Source organism: Perissodus microlepis, chromosome 2 (assembly GCF_051167445.1).
Source record: "Perissodus microlepis isolate ML-2025 ecotype Zambia chromosome 2, ASM5116744v1, whole genome shotgun sequence".
Taxonomy (NCBI): Eukaryota; Metazoa; Chordata; class Actinopteri; order Cichliformes; family Cichlidae; genus Perissodus; species Perissodus microlepis.
This window is the reverse complement of record NC_140462.1, coordinates 14,790,100-14,809,421: the sequence shown is the minus strand read 5'-3', so window position 1 is coordinate 14,809,421 and position 19,322 is coordinate 14,790,100. Positions and strand designations below refer to the sequence as shown.

At 40.6% G+C, this 19,322-nt stretch overlaps 1 protein-coding gene across 1 annotated transcript in view; it reads left to right on the top strand.

Moving 5' to 3' along the window:
- The first annotated feature begins 751 nt into the window (after nucleotides 1–751).
- Nucleotides 752–19,322, top strand: part of macrod1 (mono-ADP ribosylhydrolase 1) — a 142,854-nt gene continuing 124,283 nt past the window's right edge. The window contains exons 1-3 of the mRNA XM_084948908.1: nucleotides 752–1,320; nucleotides 2,636–2,734; nucleotides 3,952–4,059. Of these exons, the coding sequence (XP_084805034.1) occupies nucleotides 900–1,320; nucleotides 2,636–2,734; nucleotides 3,952–4,059 (628 nt within the window). The 5' untranslated portion in view covers nucleotides 752–899. The remainder of the gene's footprint in view (nucleotides 1,321–2,635; nucleotides 2,735–3,951; nucleotides 4,060–19,322) is intronic.

Here is a 19,322-nt window from a genome sequence, read left to right as displayed (position 1 = left end):
GGTGTGAGTTATGAGTTCTATACTTTAGTAGCAGCACTTTCACCTTTTATTGACATATCAGACACAAACCAAAACAATTTCTTTTTTATGCTCGACTACTAATAAAAATTGGCGCATTTACAACCAAAATTCATTGTCTCCTGTCTAACATCCATAAAGATAATAAGGAGTTCATTGTTTTTAATATGGGGAAGATACCTTTATACAATGATAGGCTTGCTGTGACTACAGACTGTCTTTTGTTTTTTTGAATCCGCTAGAGGGAGACCAAATACGGACATATTCTTCTGTACGAGCCTACAGTTAATGTTGCTTTCAGGGCTAGATGGCTTTTGGAGAATCGGCGAAAGTGTCGATTTTAAGTCAAGATTATTGCGTAGGGTTGATGCTTTAATTTGTGTTGTCCTACTACCGCATCCAAAACGACTACTTTCTGGAAACGTCTTGTTAAGATACATATTCGTATTCATTATTCTGTGGGCTGTAGAAGGCCAGCGTGTTCTTATCATGTAACGTCAATGTTTCCGACACTCCTGAAGGCGGCGCGCTCTTGTGGTTGACGGTTTCGACTCTGCTACTCGGGTCGGGGTTTTCGCTGGGTGGGAACTTGTAAATAGAAACACCCTCAGCTGTGTAGTCTACTTATTTCACATGTCACAGCATAACTTGTTTAATGACACCACTGAAAACCACATTACAGCTCACATTTTTACAGGTACTTATTTGGCGGCAATTAGCAGGCTCCCCTCATAAATGGTACGGTCCCATCTTAACTTCCCAAACAAAAATGGCACATGAGTGTTTGTGAGGTGTGTTGATAACGAAAACGAAACAACGACGTGTGGCCGACACTGCAAACTGGAAAGCCGTAGCAGCACGACCCATTAGTTTCCTCAGACATGGCACTGCAAGTATCAGCTCGAGTTTCCCGTATCGGGGCTCTCCCGTACTACACCGGCGGCCCTCTGTCCCGTGTCAGTGCTGACACTCAGAGTGTCGGTGTCAAGTTCAAACATATTTTAACTCCTGGAAGCCCCCAGCTGGGAAGGAGGCCAGCAACAAGTGCTCCCCGTAGCCATATTAACGCTGTCCGCCGAACTGAAAAGTTCTCAACGACAACACCACTTTGGCGGTCCAGCCGAGGCACCCATTCCTCCTTACCCCAGGTGAACAGAGGCTGGCTGGGGAAGTTTGCCCTCGGTACCGCCTTTGGAGTGAGCACAGCCGTGCTGGTCCAGTCTCTCCACACCGGAGCTTTCATCGCCATGGCCCTCAAAATTAACCTCGACTCTGATAAGGAAGACTGGAAGAAAACCAAGGGTGAGAGAGTTCAGTGACAGAGGCGAAGATTTTAATTTAAGTTGACAACACTTAACCTGTAGGGCCTTTGACGCGTGTGTGCGGTCACGTGACCACCAGAACCTGTCCAGCTGTTGTCACAGGGATCAACAGTACCGATAAAGCAATTAGTGGTAACAGATCAGAGCTGAAAGTTTCAAAGTACACATGTATTTCATACACATTATACTGTATATAAAAATCGAATTAATAAATTAAAATAAATAAATAATAAATATGTAAAACACCAATATTTTTAAATTAACTAGTAAATTAAATAATACATGATTAAAAATACAGTAACGTTATAAAATTATAAATTATGGAATGAAACTGACTTACTGCTGCCTGAAGTTGTAAGCTTGTGAAAAATTTCATGCACTATTTAGTTTCCTTCATAAGGTTGTGGTCTGAAGTTTACATACACTCATCATAGGCATGAATGTCATGGTAATTTTGGGCTTTAAATTTTATTTATTATTTTTTATTTTTTATTAACTGTTGTTTTTCCTGGATGGAATGATTGTACAGCATACATCTTTAATGACTTAAAAAATAAATTAAAGAATAGGATGCACAAATTTGAAATGATTTTTGGTTCTCTTGGTGAAAAGTATACATACAGGCTTAAATGGACACCATTGATGTTTGGTTAAATGTCTGTTAGCAAGTTGTACTCGAACAGATGCTTTTGGTAGCCATCAACAAGCATCTGGCATAATTCTAGCCAGATATCTGACATCTCTTCTTGGCAGTTCACTTAACTGGAGTTCATTTAAATTCAATTGTTTCCAGTCATAAGGCTGGAATTGAAGCATTATCTAAAAGTTTTCAGTTGGGTTGAGGCCAAAGCTTAATGGAGCCATTTCTCAACAACTCCAGGTTCCATAGTCAAACGACTATATGCAAGAATAAGTTTTCTGGATGTGTCACTTCCTTTGAAAAGTCTGTAAGAAGATCCAAACTGTCACTCTCAGATGAGAGGAGATTGGTTTGGTACAACCAGGAGTCACAAAGACTCAAGCATGTCATGAACTGGAAACTGCAGAAACACCAGCATGACTGAGTTTTACATTGTCATGGACTTAGAGGGTGCTGACCAAATTTGCTACTGCCTACATGGACAGGCCAAAAGCCTTCTGGAGAAATGTTTTTCTCAAAATCTGCCAAGAAGAGTGATCAAATATTCAGTCAGAAACTCATTGATGTCTGCTCAAAGTGCAAATGACAAATACATTTGATGTTATATGTTTCAGGTGACTTACTGCCTGTTCTCTTTATCTAACTTTTCTCTCAGTCTACCTGCTGTCTCTAAGCGTGGAGGACAGGCGTCAGTACTACTGGACAACTGACTATAAGCCACTGGATGAGATCTCAGTGTGGACTCCCACTGCAGGTCAGACCCCCAGCATCAGTCACAGTTACCATTCTGTTCACAAAGAGTTGAGTGATAGTAGTGGTAAGGTTTTCCAAGAGTCTCAGATTTCCAAGGTTTCAGATCATTAATAATTATTTTAATACTGGACAGACCCCATATGTTGCTGCTCCGTAAAGGTAGGCATAAGATTCAGCTGCTAAAAAATGCAGTCTGATTATAAACATCAATATATTTTCTTCTGAGTGAAAAAAATGCTGCCCCACACATCTCTGGTTTTTAAGAGACAATGATAGGCAGTGTACTCAAACGCTGTCAGGCGGAGTCAAGTTTTTAGAAATGAAAAACTATTGTTTTGAATTAGCTGCAGAGCTTTCAGTGCACAATATTGTATTATTTAACATTATATAGGTATATTTAGAATGATGAATTAAGGTGGTGATTTCCAATATGCACTAAAGTGGTGTGCAGCAAGAATGACTCTCAGCATTTTCAAGTCTGAGGTCATGATCCTCAGCCGGGAAAGGGTGGAGTGTTCACTCCAGGTCAGGGATGAGTTGCTGTCTCAAGTGGAGGAGTTTAAATATCTCAGGATGTTGCTCACAAGTGAGGGAGAGTGAGATTGCAGAGTATTAGCTTGTCCGTGACCTTCCTCTGAAGGGTGGCTGGGTTTCACACTGAATACAGGTAAGTCAGATTGTTTGATGGTTTGGGCATCTGCCCTAGGATGCCTCCTGATCACCTTCTAGGTGAGGTATTTCATGCATGTCCTGACGGGAGAAGGCCTTGGAGCATCTCTGTTTGATATCTCCATGGATGGATGGATGGAGGTCATACATTTGAAGGGTCACTGCAGATCACTACACTTGCTTTGATGAAGGTTGTGGAAACTAATAGTTTTTAGTGCTTCAATGTGTTTGCTTTAGATTCACTTTGCTATATGAAGGCCTTGAACAATGAAATGACAGATCCCTCTTGTATGAATCTGTATCTCATACGGTAGATGCTTGGCAGGGAGTGTGAGAGTTCTGACAGTCGCTTAAGGATTTAGTGCCTTCCTGGCAAATCATTTCATTACATACACATCTTGTGATCTTCTATAAATGGTGGCAGCCTTTTCCAAGAATTGTTTAGGACATGATGCTTTTTGTATGCGTTGAACTACACATGTATCCCTTGTGCTGATTTATCAGGTAAGCAAACCTGGTCCTGAGGCTGTTTGTGTCTCTCATCATCAGGTGGTTCGCAGCCAACTGACTACAAGAGGAATGAAAAATTGGACCAGAAGATTTCCCTTTATAACGGCGACATCACCAAGCTTGAGATAGACGCTATAGTCAATGCAGGTATGTGTGTGTGTCTATGTTTAAACCTTTGTGAAGTTGTCTATTTTCACACAGGTCAAAATCAAATGTAATTAAAAAATAAATTGATGAAGCTCAATTTTATTTTGCTGTTATTTGACTAAAAATAATGGCTCACAGTGGTGTACAGATGAAACCTCTGGAAAAGAATAATGTGAAGAAGAGTCAGTCAGAGGGAAACATGAGAAAGGATTATGTTTTTAAAAGCTTGGTGCCAAACTGAGTGCCGCCTCCAATCCGTTTGTGCATTGATGTGCATACATTTAGCAAGGAACACCTGTGAGGGAGGTTTGCGCTGTGATTATGGGTATTATGTTTTCTCAGTGTGTGGGAGATACAGCTACAGGGCTTTATATGGTTAAGAATCCTACTGTGAAGTTTTCTTTAAAGTGGAGTACAAAAGAATAAAAGAACAACAGAACGGCTGAGAATCAGAAAATTTGCTGAGTCGCTCCCTGGAAACTTTAAAAGTAGACAAAGAAACACAAAAGCAGAGCTAGCATTCATCTGAAGTCTCCATGCTGGAAGAATTATGGACAGACTGCTTTGATATATGTGAAATTCATCGTGGTACCCCATATGCTTTGTTTGTTTATGTAGTATCCCCCAGCTGTTTGGTTTAAGAACACTGTATCTTTTAATGTCTGTGCACTGCAGAAAGTGATTATTTTCAACTCCAACTGTTGATATAATGTATGCAGCATGCATCTGCTGGACATCGGAAATGGCCTTGCTGGCTGCAGTTGGCCTATGAGCAAAAAGGTTGACATTTACCCATGGCAGTGGCTGATGTTTATCTGCTGCGTCAGATCAGTTTTGCTTTGGGTAAATGTTCAGCAATAGTACGACGAAGAGCTGGGAGAGTCTGAAATGTCTGAGTTACTGGAACAAGAGGCTGAATAAATAAAAATATAAAACTAAAGACAGACAATAAGAGCAAAACAAAACTTAAAAACCACTCCGACAACGGTAATGCTGTTAACCAAATGATTTTTAAGCCATTTGCTAAATTTGTTTTTTAAAATTCTATTTAATATTATATTTATTTAAAAACAGACTAGCTCTGGAACAAAAGAGACAAATGTCTTAATTCCAAGACTACTTGCAAATATTGAATTATAAATAATATTTAAGCTATATCTAATCAGCCGACACGTATAACAGAAATCCAATGCATTTAGGCATGGTCGAGAAGTTAAAACTGAAGTTTGGACCATGAGAGTACCCCATTCCCGCCATTCCTGTCAGCTCAGAACTGAAACTGAGGCTATGATTCATACAGGCTCACTAAAATAGGATAATAAAAATTTGGAAACTGTTGCCTTGTCCGATGAGTCTCCATTTATGCTCCGACATTCGGATGGTAGGTTCAGAATTTGGTGCAGACGATAGGAAACCATGGATCTTGTCTGTGTTGTAGTTCAGTTCAGGCTGCTGGTGGTGGTATAATGGTGTGGAGGATATTTTTTGGCAAATGTTGGGTCCATTAGTGCCAATTGAGCACCTCTGATGAATGCTTCCAGCACCTTGATAAATCTATGCCATGAGGAATTAACACAGTCCTGAAGACAAAAGGGGGTCCAATTCAGTACTAGCCAGGTGTACCTAATAAAGGGTCCAGTGAATGTATATCAAACTCTTAAAACATTTTTTGGTCTCATGTCCTCCCATCACTTGTTGTTCTCGGGTTTTAGATTGTAGTGACCATTAGATGGAGCCAGAAGCCACTTGATCCATTCGAGACTTTCTTTTCCCCACAAGGCTGTTTGGGCATGTGGGGGAAATTTAATCGGTGTCTTGGCACTGGTGATGCATCGGGGGAGAGTGAGGCAGGCCAGCATGCCTAAATGATGCTTGATGATGAGGCTTTAGCAGAAAATGATAGATTTTCACTGGCAGCTGACTGTCAGCAGGTGCGCGCTGTGCCAGCATCCAGTGAATATTTTGATCGTTGACTCTCATAGTTCACAGTGTGACTGCTTCTGTTTGTGTGTGCTTGCAAGTAATTATACATGCATCTGTCTACAAATGTTTCAGTAATTATGTGTGTATACAGTAAGTACCGTCTCTGTGTTTCTGGAGAGGCGACTTTGTATTTTACAAGAGCTTTTACAGAGTCGTGGGATGCAAAGTAGCACAGAATTAACAAGAGGAAACAGCTAGTAAAGTGTCATTTAGCGGAGAGGACGAGGCAAGGTGACGAAGAAAAACCTCAGCAATGCCAGAAGAAACATGACTGAGAGATAGAGCGTGAGAGAGTCACACTGAGTGACAAAAAGCAAGAGGGGAGTCTGGAGGAGTGAAAAGAAGAAGATGAAAGAGACACAGAGAGAGGACACAGGCTAGTATTTAAATCTCAGACTGCATTGCCATGGCAACAAGCAGGTACAGGGTACCCTCAAAGGAGCTTTGGGCGGCAGAGTCCGATCATCCTTTCTGCCTGACTGATTGGCTGCCCAGCTGACTGTCTCCGTGGTCATTTTGTTGACTAAGCTGCTGACCTTTTCTCCCAGTGACTAACTGATTGACTAAGAGGCTTTGAGTGATGCCAGTTGCACTTAAAGAAATATGACATTAAAATAAAAGGAAACAGCGAGCAGACATCGAGCAAGTTAATTACGCTCATTTTTGAAATTGTAAACTTTCTGCTGTTGCAGCAAAGCTCTGACCAGAGCGTGCGGTTTTTGACATGTGGAGGGGAGTGTTGTGGATTTTCTGTGGCTGCTTTGAAAGGCCTTGAAGCATCATTTGGCCCCTAAGGCAGCAAACATTCAATTGAAGCCAACTGTGGCCAATTATACGCTATACTGGCAGGCTGGTAGGTAGGTTGGGAGGGTGGGGGCCTCCAGGCCTGGCTGGTGGTTAGCAATTGATTAGACACTCAAACACACGCACACATATATATGCATGAAGAGAGACACTCGTGTACACAAATGCATAGGGGCGGATAAATTAACAGGTTTGAACTTCACGTGCTCCCTTATCTTGTTTCATTCCCTCCCTTCCTTCTCTCCTTTCCTCAATCAGCACTCGTTGATCAGGTAAACAGGGCGTTGCAGGGTGGGCGCTGGTTGTCGTTTGTGTCTCTCTCAATAAAGATTGGATTTACAGTAACCCTCAACTCCTCCTTCCCTCCTCCTCCTATTCCTCCCTCCCTCCTTCTTTCCACACTTTTACTGCTCCTGGCTTCTGCCCACTCCTATAAAACACTACAAACATAAAAACCCACAAGCACTTAAGAGCCGTCCGGGTGGTGGTGGTGGGGGGCATACTGGGGGAGGAGACGTGGGCAGAAACATCCTCCTCTTTACACCCCTCAATCACTCCGTCCGGAGAAGAGTAGGGAGATGGAGGGGAGGATATATTGTCTCTGATGGGCTAGCTGATTAAGATGGATTGCACAATGAAATGTCGTTGGAGTGATGCGTTCTTGGAGTGTGTGTGTGCTGCTACGCAGCAACTAACTTTGCATTAAAACCTTTTTTCAAATTGATTAAATGCAAATTTGTTGAGCTCTACTGAGCTGCATTTTTGCCCTGCAAAAGTTTTATTCTTCATTTCCATTTCTACACTTACTTTTAGCCCCCATAGTGTTTATTATGTTTGACATTAAATGCCATTTATTCTGGCCCACCGTCTTCACTGCGCAGAATAAAATCTAATTGAAAAAGATTTAAAAACTGAACCGATAAGTTCTCTCAGTATTTTTGTGTGATGTCCTTTTTTTTTTTTTTTTCCCGCGGAGCTAATTCGGTGCGTTAAAGTAAATGCAGCAGCAGAGTCAGCTGATAAATCTTTCAGGCTAGACTATAAAAAACTGTCCCTAAAATTAAGCCGTGCACCGTCAAGAGATAAAGAATATTCCGGTCCTATCTCAGTCTTCACAGCTGAACCACTTGTCTTCGTCACAATTTCTGCTTGCCAGGAGTCTTTGTGTGTGTGTGTGTGTGTGTGTGTGTCACACCTTTACACCCTTATTTAGATGTGCTGTTAAGACTACATATATGTAAGTCTGCATGTGTTCCCCTGCTTTTGCCAGGAGCACACATGAACCCAGCTCTAACTGTGTGTACGTGTTTGATGCGATTTGTCTATGAGTGGTTTGATATGTGAGCAGGTATCCTGTCATGTGCATGTGTGTGCCTGTGTGGGTGGATGAGATAGGGTCTCCCAGGTTTTCCTCTGCTGGTCAGAGATAAAGCTGTTGGTTGGCTCTGCTAACCCACCCACTGTGGCTAAAGCTGAGAGATACAAGATTAGAGCCAATAGTTTTCTCGGCCCCCAGGTGACCGACAAGAGGGAGGAAGAGAGAGTCTGTATGTGTAGGCTGGACTTGTAACATCCCCCTGGATAAGAAACCTAGAAAAGGAGATGGATGGATGGATAAAGAAGCAGGGGTGGTGTTGTGACAGACAGTGAGGGACAAAAGGTCAGGCATTAGACAGGTGAAAGGCACCAACTCTTCAGGTCACCTAGGATTTCCACCCCAAACCGCCACGTTACCGTCAGCACAACATCAGCTTTTTGAAATAAAAAGTGTGATTGGATTGATGAACAAACATTTCTTGAGAAAAGCTGGGAGATTAAAAGCCTTTCATGAGTAATTGTAGACCGTCAGGGAAAACAGAGATATTCATAGCGTTAACTTGAGATGCTGATCAAAGCCTGAAGCTTAACTCCTCGGGAATAATAATAAAGGTTTAGGTGTGCAGTCGATTCAAAGGTCAGAAGGAGACTCAGCTCAAAGTCAAATCAGCTTTAGTGAGTACAGTTTCAGTATTCTGTTTCACAGAAGAGATGCATCTCTGTTTAGGTACATATTTACACGAATATAGGACAAATCGTCACACTGGAGAAGGTGGAAAAAGCACGAGGCCTTTTTGCTCAAAAGCCCACTGAAGCGTTGGTTTTCAAAATGCTTGAGGATTAATGAATTGATTTCAGGTTTAAAAATATTCAGGCATTATGCAGATTTTTCTCCCAATGGCATCTTTCCTGGTAATTAGTCAATCAACAGAATTAAGTGCTGATCTAAATTCTGATTTTCTTTGTCACATTTAATAGTCAGTTTTCAGCCATCTACAGCTACTGGTCTGTTTGTTTGGCAAAAAACAAGGAAATTAAGGGTCTTGCTTTGGCTTGTAAAAAGATGCAACAGTGATGAGATGATGAGTAGTTTTTTACTCTTTGTTTTTTTCTTGTAGCCTAAACTCTAGGTTCTCAAGAATGACTCAGTCTGAGTGCTGAATAGGAAAGAAGTGACCAGTTTAAAAAAATAAAATAAAATAAATAAATCTATTTATTTTTTAATAGACCATTTAACACATAACAGTCAATCTCCTCAGAAATTTCTTCTCTAGAAGGAAATAAAAGGGCAGGAAAAGCAAACAAAATGTTCAAATTGAGACCAAAAATACGCCTCCATTCAGTACAAAAAATACAGCAAACAAAAACTGCATGGCTCTCGAAAAACAACTATTCAGGCCGACTTTCTGTTAGGTCTTTAAAATAGTTTGAAAAGCTTCCCCAAGCCCTTTCAAATGTGTTTGTCTTTCTGCGTATATGTTATTTGTCTGTGTTTTTCCTTTTTTCTGTCTAGCTTTTCAAAAAAACTGACATTCATTAATGCTTGCTTATTTTTGTTGCTCATACAAACTGAACAGAAGAAGCTTTGAGTCTATTGGAATTTCTTTTGAAATGATTTTTTCACATGTCTCTGCCAAACAGTGTTCCACCAGCCCAGGGATGTCAAACTCATTTCACATTACAGGCCATATACAGCCCACTTAGACCTGAAGTCAAGTTTAACTACATATTTAATCCCTGGGAAAACGTGCTCCTGTAGTAAATGAAAGAAATCTGTCAGCGTGACTCTTTGGGCTTGAATTTTAAGAGATAAATGTGTAAAATTACAGAATAGTTCTGGTGGCTCATTTCCCATAATGTCCTCTAATTATAAAACAGAAGGCTTTTACTAAGTCACAGAAAATGCTGTGTACACATTGTTAAAAAAATACCTTTCTCAAGTAGGACATGAAAAATAAGAACTTTTCTGTCATTTAATTCATAATCTAATCCTTAATTACTTTTGTGTAGTGTAAATAGCCAATTGAGATGTGTTTTAGGAGTGAAAGCTGAAAAAAATTCAGTTAAAAGTCCAAAATCTGTTCACTCACATTTTCCAGAGTTGTCCAGTGGGTCGGGTTTGAGTCTGCACCGAGCCGATTCTGGCCCCTGGGCCTTATGTTTGACACCTCTACTCTAGCCTTTGTACATTCAGTACATTCAGTACAAAGGCTAGGCTTGTAAATTTAGTACAAAGGCATTTTTGAGTTCCCTCCCCAGACGCCTGAACGCCCACTCACATCTTGGGCCATCTGACCTCAGGAATTCGCATGATAAGGTGGGACCAGGTTTCACAATGAGCTCACCCGAAACCCTGGCTGATTGGAACCCACACCCAGTTTCACACCTTGGCTCAGGCGATTAGAGGATCATCAGGGGGTCCTTTTGTAACCTCTGTGGGGGGATACTCCCACTAGGTTTAAATCTGGGACTCCCCACCATTTGACCTTAGAACTGAAGAAGCTTCTCGGATGAGAGGTTAAACGAAGTCCAGACGCTTTTCTTTGCAAGCTCCTTTGACTACGATGACCTGGATGACTGAGAACCTTCACAGACATATTAATGGGGATGGCTGTTCTTTTATTTTTTTAACACCAGCTGCATTTATCAGACTCGGGGAGGTTTAGTCTGCTATGAGGGCGGGACTAAAGAGTTGAAACTGAAGATAAATGCTCCCTTGGTCTCAATCTGTGCGGGCTATATTACAGTTTAACATGAACCGTGGATTAATGAAACGTACCACAGTGCATTCTTTCAGTGTTGCTCTCACGGCCTGAATAAAATGTTTCTGCTCTCGGCCTGTAGGCCCCACTTTGAGAACCCTGGTCTTAAATGATTAAATGCTTGTTCTGTTAATTGAGAAAATAATTACTTCATTAATAAATAATGAATATAATTGTTTCTTGCAGCCACAGCTCTTTTTTTTCTGATGTTGTTGTTGTTGTTGTTAGTGAAGATGAGCCATATTTAAAGGCTTGCTCTGCTTGGCGGCACTGCAAAAACTTTGTGATATAAGATCTGGTTCCTGCTCATGATGTAGACTATAGAGCTCGAGTGAGCAGACACAAACACTGTAAATGGCTATTAATGCTTTTTTTCTATAACGGTGGGTAATTTTGAATTGGGCCGTAAACAGAAGTGATACAGCAGAAGCCTCACAAGATCAGCTTAATCTTTTATTATTACATTGTGTATGCGGGTGGATGCATGGTGGGAGTATTAATAATTAAACAAAAGTGTTTTTTTGAGCTTGGATGCTTCCTTCGATTGAAATATAAATTCAAGTCAGTGTTGGGGCATCTTTTATTGATTCCACAGAACTCCATGCTTGATGATGTCCTGTAGCAGTAGCAGGGTTGTGGGGGCCTATGGGTTATAGAGGATGAAGTTATTGAGGGTGTTGGGGAGTTATGGATGAGCGGAGCCAGATGGATGGACAAGCAGCAGGACATCAACTAGAAAATGCTGGAGGAAAAAGGTGAGAGGGATGTACTCTCTGATCCTGTTTGGTGATTTTTAAGAGGATAAAACAGGCGAACCCTTGGCACTGCAGGTAGAGCCCCTTACAAGAGCATTACCCTACAGCGTCACACTCCTTCTGCAAGGCTTCACTGATTCTTAGCTGGCTTTGTCAATGGGGCTTAGTGCCGTGCTTAGCACCAGAATCAGCCTGGCAGACGTCGCCGTTTTTTTCCACGCTGCCCGAGTGTGTATGGGAGATTGTCAGGCCTGACGTTGTTCTAAATTGCTTCAGAGCAGCTAAAATTATTTCTTAGATTTCACCTGAGCTGCATTTTCCTCATTTGACTAGAGTGATGGGGGACATTCAGTGGGAATCTTGCATGCTTAACCACTTTATGAGGGATTTTCCAGCATCAGGCCAAGGATTAAGTTTTTTTTTTTTTTTTTTTTTTTTACTGATCTACTGTATCCGGTCCAGCTTCTGGTGCTTAAGCTGGTAATAGTGTGTTTGTTTTAAGTATGTACATAGTGTAGCTGTTATTAGAGGATAATCAAGTTGTAGCCAGCTGTAGTAATTTTATTTTATTTTTTTAAGCAAGAGGAATGAATGTTTTCAAGGCTTCATAGACACCCTTCGACGTCTGCCAGTTAGTCACCAAGTCACACGTTTTACTCTAGGGAGGCAGCTTGTTGTGATCCACCCGACCTCTCTGGTAGTAGCAGGGGTGTGAGGTCTCTTAGGCCCCACAGCGTTCTCTGTTTCCCGCAGTTACCATATATCTACCCCAGAGCACTTGTCAGGTTGTGTTAGGGCAGGCTCATATTACAAGATGCAAAATGTCACACTAAGTTTGCTGTTGCTGACAAATATTTCATGCGTGTATGCTTTAGGAAAGATGGAAATCAGACGCTGCAAAATTATAAATGTACCGTGTGTTTTGATGATTAGGATTTCAATTGAGAACCAATGAAACTCTTCTCCTTGCCTTCAGCTTGCTTGCATCTGTGAAAACTAAGCCAGAGTTGTGCTGTTTACTCTAAAAGTAAAACGAGTCCATATGCCGCTCTTGTGAAGCAGAGCAGATCCCTCATGAAATGCACTGTTTCTCCCTGCTGTAGTAACTGTACTTATTTAGCTCCAGTTCCTATAGCAGTATCCCCACTGCACTGGCTGTTTTGTGAAGCACCACTAATGGACGCGCTCTTACAATGTGCCTGTCAACTATCTGTATACAAAAGCACTACAGAGTCAAATTGGCATCGCTGGTGTAGTTTCAGATTGAGAGCAAAAATGATGTGCTGTCAAAACTTAGTAACGACACGCTCCCCCTCCTCTTTCTACCAGCTACTAAACCGGGATCACTGTGGCGAGGATTGTGCAGACTCTGCCAAATGGAGACATAACCTGCTCTTTTCTTCTTCTTTTTTTTTTTTTTTTACTGTAAAGAGGATTTACTGTACAAAAAACCAATAAAAGAGAAAATCCATCAGAGTAAGATTGAGCTGTATGAAGTGAGTTCAGGCAGCGGTGGTGATCGGCAGGGTCAAAGACAGGGCTGATGCAATGTTTACCCATCATCCAAAGTACTACTATTACAGAGCAGAAGTACATTTAGCTTTGTTTTATTCCTCTGTAGGGTAGAGCAACTGTAATTGATTTAGACCACTACCGAACTGACAAATGATCAAGTTATTTTCATAATGGATTAATACGTCAGATGCAGAAGTATCATCAGCGCCGTCTTGAAATATCAAAAGTAACAGCAGTAAGCAGCAGGGATGCCCTCATTATTGTGTTATATTGTTATGTAATGCTGGATTAATGCTGCCTCTTATTGATTTATGTTAATCAGCTTTTAAATGTTGCAAATTTTAAAACCATTTTTAAGTTGATCAGATTTTTAGTAACTAGTGATTCCAGCTGTCAAATTAATGTATTGCAGGGAAAAGATTGAAATGTAGTTGAGTAAAATTATAAAACGTAAATAGTCATTAAATGCATAAGTACCTCGAAACTGTACTTGAACAAATGCACTCTACCACTGGTGCTTGTTCCAGACAGGTGGCCCAAAAGGTGAGACAGTAAGTGTTTTCCTCAGCGAGCTCCTTTAAGAGAACACATGAAGATCAAGTGAGGCGCAGGAGAAATTGGAGAGTTGAGATTTCAGGGTTTCAAATTGGCTTCTTCTCCCAAAAACTAGATTTAACACCTTCACAGTAAAATGTTCTTCAGTGTCGGAGTTACTATGACACAGGCGATAATCGGTGTCGGGTCAACTCCTTGGAGATGTAATCACAGTCCGCCCACACATTTCAGTTTGACAGTAACACCATAAGTGAAGAGCCTGTCTGTGAACTTCAAGACAGCGGTAAGGACACAATGTGGGCATCACAGGGTCACCACAGAAAATAAGTTTGAAGACCTTTTTAATAGCACTCTAAATGTAATTTAAACTTGTGAAGGGAATAAACATCATAACTGTAAAAAAAAAAAAGACTCTTTTTGAAGTAAACACATTTGATGTCCGTTCAAACCGAAAAGTAAGGCCGTGTTTAGTTGAGTTTAAAAAATAAAAAGCCCATTGTTCTTGATCTGATGAACAGTGAAAGAGCTGAGAAGCTGATGTTAAGAGAAATAGACTCATATTGCTATTTTTAATCTATATGACAGCGACCTTAGATATTTAATTCAATATGACTGAGACAAAAGCAGGAAGACCACATTTTAATGCCTCAAACAAGTCACTCTCTTTTTTTTCTTTTTTTGCATGAAAAGATTACACAGGTAATAAATTGATTCAGCAGATGTGAATATTTGCTGGTTAACTTTTATGTTAATCGACTCATAAATGCCATACAAGCTCTAACCTGTAGTAAAAATGATACCATGCATTTGGTGGACATATTTTTAAGCTTGTAAATGCTTTAAGATGGATTTAAACATTAGGCCGTGCCAGTGGGTTTTTATATTTGAATCACAATCGATGAGAGCAGTGACGCGCTGATCTAAAACCTGAGATGACTGCATTTAACATGAAGCCAGTTGCTGTCTAAATCATAACTGTCCTCTCATTTAGAGGTTTTGGTTTGTTTGTTTTTTGAAGAACACTGGATTTTATTTATCTCTGTAAAAAAGGATTGGCTTTTTTATAGACCTCTTTGTGCTAAATAAACGTAATTGTCACTAAGGAGACGTGCCATAGTTAGCCTGGTTTGTTTCTAATGGGAGCTTATATCTCAGCGCTCGGTGTTTGTGTTTCGAGGGTTTTCAAGAAAACCCTCCATATGAGTTAAAGACATATCAAATGAATAGAAAATTCCTATTAGGCTGCCTCATGAAGTGCCTCATTTTTTATGCTACAAGAACTTAAATGATTGGGGGTGTGTTTAATATCTTTTAAGGCTTTAGATGATCTGAAGTCCACCACTGAGAGTAATCAGAGTGTGTGTGCTTCAAACTCATTAAATAAAAAAGGTAGTTAAAGTGATCACAGCTGACATTTTGTTTTATGTTTAGCTACAGATTTCTGCTTGCCTTTTCAAGTCTCTTCTCTTTTTTTTCAGCTCCTTACTTAAATCTCTACTTGTGTCTCCCACTTTCAAGCACAACACTGAAGTTGCGTTACGTCCACTCTGTCCTTTTGTATCTGTGTCTATGCCATGGGTCAAGTTTGGAGGCTGCAGGGACTCGTTGGCTGCAGCGTGGATTTAGACAGTGCTGCTGCTCTAGTTTTTTTCCAGTCCAGATCTGTCTGAGTTAATAACGGTACAACTGCCAGAAAGACCACTTTACTGGTCATTCGGGCAGTGACATTAATGCTCTCTGTGTAGTCAAAATTTTGAGTGTTTAAGGTTCAGTGCCTCCCAGTTTCCACAGGATGCTGCAATGTTCAGTTTGTGTCTCAATTTGAGTGGGAAGATGAAAGGAAAAACTTCAGCGTGCGGTTTGTTAGGCTTTAATCCTTTCCCTTCCCCCTTCTTTCGCTCATGAACTCGGGCATCATCGCAGTGCTGTGACCTGAGAGGAGTGAGACATCGGCGCTAGACAAATGGGCCTTAGTTTATAGCCTCAAACTGATTTACACCCTGACATTGAGAAGTTAACATACCCTTGGAGAGTTAATCCCTAATGTTGTCTGGGTCAGTAAATAAACCGAAAGAGAAAAGCCAAATTGAAGGAGTTTGCAGAAAAAGCTCATTCGTGCTAATTATTTCTCTCCCACCCCTCCCTAGTTAAAAGCTTTCCCACCCCTCCAATCAATCGCCACTTTAGCGAGCAGGAAGGGTTGAAGGAAGTGTGAGCCTCATTAGCCTGATTGGGCCAATGTGGGAGATGGAGAGAGATGGACTGAATGAAGGAGTTAAAGAGAAAAGGAGTCAGCTTGATCCTCAGCACTTGGCCCATCAGAGCTTCTGTCAACAAGGCAAGTGCTGCATTCAAATGTGTTGGTTTGTTTTGTAGAGTTGGGGCTCCTAGTGGGATTTGGGTGGATCTGCTGATGGTATCTGTGCTGAATGGGAAGCAATTAATGATGTGTGCTGCTTGGAGTTTGTTAAGGTAAATATTGTCTGTGTCAAAAGTGAGCAGACTGGGAATGTTGCCTTTGTTTTTAATTTGATTGGAAGATTAAGATTAAGGGTTGAAACCTAATGCAGGCATGGGAAGAACTTAGACACACAGTTAGGCCCAGAGACACAGTCAGGACAGAGACACATTTTTTTTTTTGTAGTTTTGCCTTTGTACACCATCACAGTGGCTTTTAAATGAAAACAGTCAAAATGTGATTGAAGTGCAGACCTTTAATTTAACTGTTTAGGAATTACTGCTGCTTTCATACACAGTTCCCTATTTTAAGAGGCTCAAAAATGAGTTTAAATATTTGTAGCCAAGTTTTTATTACTTGCAGTCAACGACTGTCTGAAGTCTAGAAACCATGGACACCACTAGATGCTGTGCTTCTTCTCTTTAGATCTTTTGCCAGACCTTTACCGCAGCTGCCATCAGTTGCTTGTATGTGGGACTCTCTGCATTCAGCTTTGCATTTAATACCTGAAAAGCTGCTCTATTGGATTGAGATGGCTTTGCTGTCTGATCAGTTTTGCAGCAACTGCCTGAATCTGAGCAGAGCATACAGCCCGACACACTTCAGAGTTCATCCTGCTGTTTCTAACAGTGATCACATCATCAATAAACAGTGTTGACCCGGTTCCACTGGTAGCCATAAAACTACCCCCTTGTAGTGATGTAGTGATGTAGTTCTTGGTTTCATCTGCCCCAAGAATCTTTGTCCCCCAGAACTGTGCAGACTCTTTTCGATGTTTTTCGGTAAAGTCTAATCTGGACTTTTTGTTCCTTTTATTTAAACTGAAGTAAACTAATTTAGTTTTATTCAAAGGCTTTATTTATTTAAATACCAGGCAGTTTGGTGCAGGGTGAATTGGTTAGTTAGCAGTATTGGGATAACAGTGAAGCACTATTGTAGACTGCTTATATCAAGGGTTATATACTGTTTTGTAAGGTATTTAAGTTAATGATGCTGATTAGATTCACTGTTTGAATTCTACATTTTTATAGTGTCTAGAGGTTAGAAATCAGCTGCTCACGTCACATATTATCCTGTTAAAGTAACAATGAATGTCAGGGTAGCAGCACAGGTCAGCTGATAACAGTCTGTACACAAAGAAAAATCTATTTGGGTTCACAGCACAAATTACTGTGTGATTTATTTCTGAGTTAGACCTTGCCTTAAGGTGTAGTTACACTTTAAACTACAAATTTCTGCTCTCTGAGTGTCGAGTCTCCTTCAGATTCTTGGTCAGATCCACACCTTGCAGGTCCAGCTTTAACAAAACAATGTGATGGCCAAAACTCTGACTAATGTGTGACATCTTGGCATCTGTATCCATTGTTTAGATACATTTTGTGTCCTGAACACACAGTTTTGGCGTAATCGTAACTAATTAAACCATAAAAAATGTAAACAAAGAGGAGAAAAGGGAAATAAATCATGTCCATGTGTTATTTATGAACTGTCTAATACCAAGAAACTTCATCAGAAGTATGCGGTTGTGGTTTAATCAGATCTGATTGACACCATATTTTTCCAGGGCAAAACAAACAGCACAGAGATCTCTCAGGGGAAGGAGGGAGGCTTTCAGGGCATTTGAAGCCTTCGTGTAGTCATATTAAAGGAGGCAGACGCTGTGCATTTTTATTAAACTCATATGCCGGGATGACTCACACGACGTGCTTTAATTGGCCTTTCTGGACAGCTGGAACCTGCAACATTTTCAGACCTGCCTTCAGTTTTGCTCAAAGACTCTTTCAATATTCTTTTTGAGACGGTTGCTTTCGAGTGTTTACATTAGCAGAGGAAAGCAACATTACTCTGCACAATTAAACTGTTAGTAAGACGGAAAAGAGAATAGTAAAGCTCTGCAGTGGGATGTAAGAAGTCTGTCTTTTCTGCAGCCAAGTGAGTTTTATTGCTCAGGACTCTCAGGAAAGATTTTAGCCTCTAATATGTGAAATCTTTCAAAAGTAATATTAAATTTATTACTGATCTCCTGACAGCTGACCAAAATGTTGCTAGAAATTTAAATGATCACTTATAGTTCTTTCTAGCAGCAATTCCAGTGACGATCCTGCTGGCAGAAATTTGATCTGATCTTAAAATTGCTTGTGAGCTCATTTGTGACAAAAGAAGACCAAGGGTGAAATTGTCTACCTATCTCGTGCTTGAGGAAAGAAGAGACAAGGCTTTACCATTGTTAAGGGATTACTGCCTCTCAGCCCAGTGGCGTCCACTTCTATGCTGGTGCATCTCGTCCTATGAGGCCAAATGGAAGAATATCGAGTTTTATTTATTTCCTTTCCAATCAAATCAGCGCTTGGTTATGTTAAAAATGATCAAGACTTCTAGCCAGTGGGTCAACCTTTCACTGAAGATAGATGATATATGATATGATTGAATGTTTCCAGCTCCAAAATGAAGTTAAACTGAATCTTGGGCATCCAGCAAACAATCCTGACTTCGCACCAGTGATGCAAGATTGCAAATTTAGGCAGTGAGCATGTTATGGCATTATCTGCACATGTAAGATTGTTCAAATCTGGGATTTTTAACACAGATATTTTTAGTAACTTGTGTCAAACATATGGGCTTTAAATGCCTCAATCCACATTAACTGCCACATATGATACAGATATTAATTGTCGCATGTAATACTACTAATAAAGGACTCATAAGCAAGTTAGCATCACATCACTGAATAGTGAGACTACTGATTATGTGAAACAACGATAGGAGAAAGAACTGGGCACTGGAATATCTTTAGATAGGTGGCAAACTGCTTAATAGACACACTCATCTTAAAACATATTCCTGGACTCGGAGAGACTTGCTGTTGGAAAAACTTTAAGTAAAAATCCAAACAAACTGGCCTGCTGGGTGAATATTGAAAAATACTGGCTGATTATACCCTCATTTTGGATTTGTGCCTTTAATCCAACCTGGAAGGAAGTAGCAACAATCATCTCTAAAGGCTTGGGCTTTAAGGTTTACTGAACTTTTACCGTTCTTTATCTTGGATGTACGCCAGATAGGCTAAGCAATACTTTCTGAAGATCCCTCTGGCAACAAGCAAAAAGCCATTAA